The following is a 3,858-nucleotide window of genomic DNA, read 5'->3' on the forward strand; positions in this document are numbered from 1 at the left end:
GAGCGGGAGTTGAAGCCACAACAGTAGTAGAATAAGAATGGGATGATGGTCTCGATTTGGTTAAGGGTCAAGAATTCAGAACTAAGACAGCCATGCAAGTTCTAGTTCAGAGAGGTGCACATAAGAATGGTTTTGAGTATGACACAATTAAGTCCGATACTGGGAGATTTGTGGCAAGATGTCGAGGAGCCAAATAAGGTTGCAAGTGGTATTTGCGTGTAGCAAAGCTTAAGAATTCAGATCTTTGGACGGTTAGAACTTACATCAAGTCTCATACATGCTAAGTGGTAACTACAAGTACCCTTAGAAATAGAAGGAGAGGCATACCACATGTTGTTGAATCTGTTTTGGGTGAAGAATATCCCCGTAGATATGACATACCAACACCAGCTAATCTGAACAGTATCGTTATACACAAGGTTGGTGTTGATGTATCATATGCCACAGCATGGAGAGGAAAAAGGATGGATGGTAATGAAGTGCGAGGTACTCCGGAAGAGAGTTTTCTTTGATACACTCCTATATCCACATGCTTAAGTTGAAGAATCCTAACTCGGTAAGTTATGTTGAAGTGGATCGGCGAAAAGATTTAAGTATCTAGTAATACCTAGTAGTACAAATGTGTTTTCTTAAGTCAGAGATTGCCTTGTACTTAATTGGGCCAAACCTGTTCCAAGACAATCATACAACACAAATCCTGCATAAGAAATATCATTCAAGTTTTACAGACCAACATAAGAAATATCATTCTACACAAGTTCACAACAAAAGCCGAGATAAATATTAAACATCCAAAATATTTTAAACACCTAATGTCTTCTAATCCTTGGTTTTGGGATTCTTCTTGCCGCCTTTCAATCTCATCGGTATTAGCTTCAGTGAAAGGAGTGAAAACCCACTGTGATCGTGCACGTGTCCGCTTTGTCACAGGTGGTGTTGTGAACTTCTTTGGTTCATCAGCTTTTCTCGATCTATGCTTCCTCACCGCCATTGCCTTAGGCCTATGCTTCACCCCAGTACGAGCAGGAGCTCCCTCAGTTCCATCTGTCTCCACAGCAGAAATTGCATCCTTGCTCTTGCAAACTGTAAGAATCCACCCTTGCTTCTCTTCCTCTGTGTATTTGTTTTGCTCTTCCTCCTCAGCCTCTTCCTCATCCACATTCTCAGCCTCTTCCTCAGCCACATTCTCAGCCTCTTCCGCTTTTTTCTCTTCTTCCACAACTTTCTCATGTTCTGCCTCCGCAATTTTCGCAGCTACCCACTTCTCAGGTGTTGTAGTTTCTGGTTTCCATGCAGCATTGGCCTTAATCCTACCACGTGGTGGTGTAGGAGTATCCTTGGGTTCTTTCTCAGCCCCTTTTTCTCCAACCCGAGCCTCGGTTTCAACCTCAACTCGAGCCTTGGTTTCAACCTCAACTCGAGCCTCGGTTTCAACATCAACCTGAGCCTCGGTTTCAACATCAACCCTAGCCTCGGTTTCAACATCAACCCGAGCCTCTGTTTCAACCTCAACCTCGGTCTCAGATTCTTTCTCAGCCCCTTTTTCTCCAACTTCAGCCTCAACCCAAGCCTCAGTTTCAACCTCAACCCGAGCCTCTGTTTCAACTTCAACCTCGGTCTCAGATTCCTTCTCAGCCCCTTTTTCTCCAGCTTCGGTTTCAACCTCTACTTCACCCTCTTTTTCAGCCTCTTCATCCTCTTTATCTTCAGCTTGAGTCTCGGTTTTAACCTCTTCTTCAACCTCTTTCCGAACCTCTTCTTTGTGACCTTCTGCTTCTTTCTTAGGTATTTCTGACCTTTCTTCATAACGCCCACTATTCCAGTCAAAATCCATGGTTTGATACTCAAAACCATCATCGTTCTCCTTCCTCTTCATTTCTTTCTCAATGCCATCAATTCTCTCCTCCAATGTCTTCTACTTCCTGGCCTTCAGGTTTAAACGATCTTGCGTCCGCTCAATGCCCTGAAGCCTCTTCTCCATTGCTTTCATCCTCTTAGACATTCTTTTAAAATAACATGGCTCTTTTCCACCACACCAAGCCTCTTGTCCTTGTCTCTACCTTCACAATCACTTCACTCAAAAAAGCCATCAACCTCTCTTCAACCCCTTTCAGAACGTCCTCCAAACCATGATCAGAGGAGGATGCTTCTTCATTCACTTTCCTTTTTCCTTTGTCTTTTTTTCTTAGGAAACTCCCTTGCAGCCACATCTAACTCATAGAGTCCTTACCAAAAGATAGGTTTCTCCTTAACAGTCAGCCATGTGCTCCACAAGTTACTCACTCATTCTTCATTTTCTTAGTCTGGCTCCTCCTCCAATATACGTGCCATGAGAGGTTCCTCATCAACAGTTGGAACCAAAACAATATTAATAACCTGAAAAAATACCAAAACAATATCACACACATATTTTTAACTCAAAACACTATTTATTCCACTCACTTAATAAAAAAATACTATTCAACTCATACCGGTAGTGTTTCCAAGTCATACAAATCCTTGAGTGGATAACCTTTCATGCTGTTAGTTTGGAACCGCTTCTTGCACATCCTCGGGCACTTGCTGAAACAACCAGCTACACGTTCTCTGAATCGTGCATTCAGAGCTGGAATACACTAAAATGCCAGGATCTGAATGTCAAAACAAAGGAGTCAGAGCTGATTCACAAAACAAAAACAATTATATAAGGATGTAAGATTTACCTCCAAAGGAACTATGAACCGGGGAAAGTTGACATTCTTCTTAGGTTTCCCTTTGAGTTGCTTCATCACGTGATTAATGGACCTGATCGCATCATCGAACGTCAAGCGACCCCAAGGAAAGGTTTTACAAATTTCCACATCCTTGACGACTCTTAAAATGAAAGAGTCGAGTGGGGCATTGTACCTTGCCTTCGTTCTGATAATCGTGCCTAGGAAGTAGAGCACCGCCATCCTGAGTCAATCCTCATACGCAGTCATACTCAGCAATTAGGGGTGGGCGTTCGGATACCCACTCGGGTTCGGTTCGGGTCTATTCGGGTTTCGGGGTCAGAAATTTCAGCCCCATTCGGGTATTTATAAATTTCGGTTCGGGTTCGGTTCGGATCCTTGCGGGTTCGGTTCGGATTCGAATAACCCATTTAAATTATTTTAAAATTTTAAAAATTCATTATATGCTTTAAACTTCACAAAAAGGTATAAGCAAAATAATATATTACATATAAATTTGAATAACTTGTGTCAAAATACCAAAACTTAACATATAAATTGGTTTGATTTGAATATTTGGATAGAGAATCAATAAATATTTTAAATATTTTTGGATTTTTGAGTATATTTTAACTATTTAAACATGTACTTTTGACAATTTGTATATATTTTCAAGTATTCTTAAAAGTATCATGTATACTTTGATGATTTTTAATATACATTAAATCTAAAAATATAAGTATATTAATTATTTCGGATACACTCGGGTATCCAAAATATTCCGGTTCGGATCGGGTTCGGTTTCGGTTCTTTAAATACCAAAAATTTGAACCCGTTCGGATATTTAAACAATTTCGGTTCGGGTTTGGTACTACTTTTTCGGGTCGGATTCGGTTCGGTTCTTCGGGTTCGGTTTTTTTGCCCAGCCCTACAGCAACTTCTCTTTCACAGATTCCATTGTTATCTCCTTATGCGAGCCAAAATGCCTATCTACAAAAGCAAAGCTCCTCAACTTCTTATAATTATCCGGGTAGTCACGACAGTCCAAGCCCGAGATGAGTGCATGCTCTCTCATTGAATACCGGATGGGCACGCCATTAACCGCAAACCAAGCTGTGTCCTCTCCCTCATGTAAGGGAATCGTGCGCAGTAGTAGCGACCACATACC

At 41.3% G+C, this 3,858-nt stretch overlaps 1 protein-coding gene across 1 annotated transcript; it reads right to left on the reverse strand.

The window, feature by feature from the left end:
* Positions 1–681: 681 nt before the first annotated feature.
* LOC130509906 (uncharacterized) lies at positions 682–1,876 on the reverse strand. Its single transcript, XM_057006218.1, has 2 exons — positions 810–1,876; positions 682–697 (listed from the first exon to the last, which is right to left on the reverse strand). The coding sequence occupies exons 1-2, from the start codon at positions 1,874–1,876 to the stop codon at positions 682–684; spliced, it is 1,083 nt and encodes a 360-aa protein (XP_056862198.1).
* Positions 1,877–3,858: the final 1,982 nt, after the last annotated feature.

Source organism: Raphanus sativus, chromosome 3 (assembly GCF_000801105.2).
Source record: "Raphanus sativus cultivar WK10039 chromosome 3, ASM80110v3, whole genome shotgun sequence".
Lineage (NCBI taxonomy): Eukaryota > Viridiplantae > Streptophyta > Magnoliopsida > Brassicales > Brassicaceae > Raphanus > Raphanus sativus.

Excerpts from the sequence above, each read along its gene's own strand:
- LOC130509906 (XM_057006218.1), bottom strand. The coding sequence starts at position 1,876 with ATGAAGAGGAAGGAGAACGATGATGGTTTTGAGTATCAAACCATGGAT.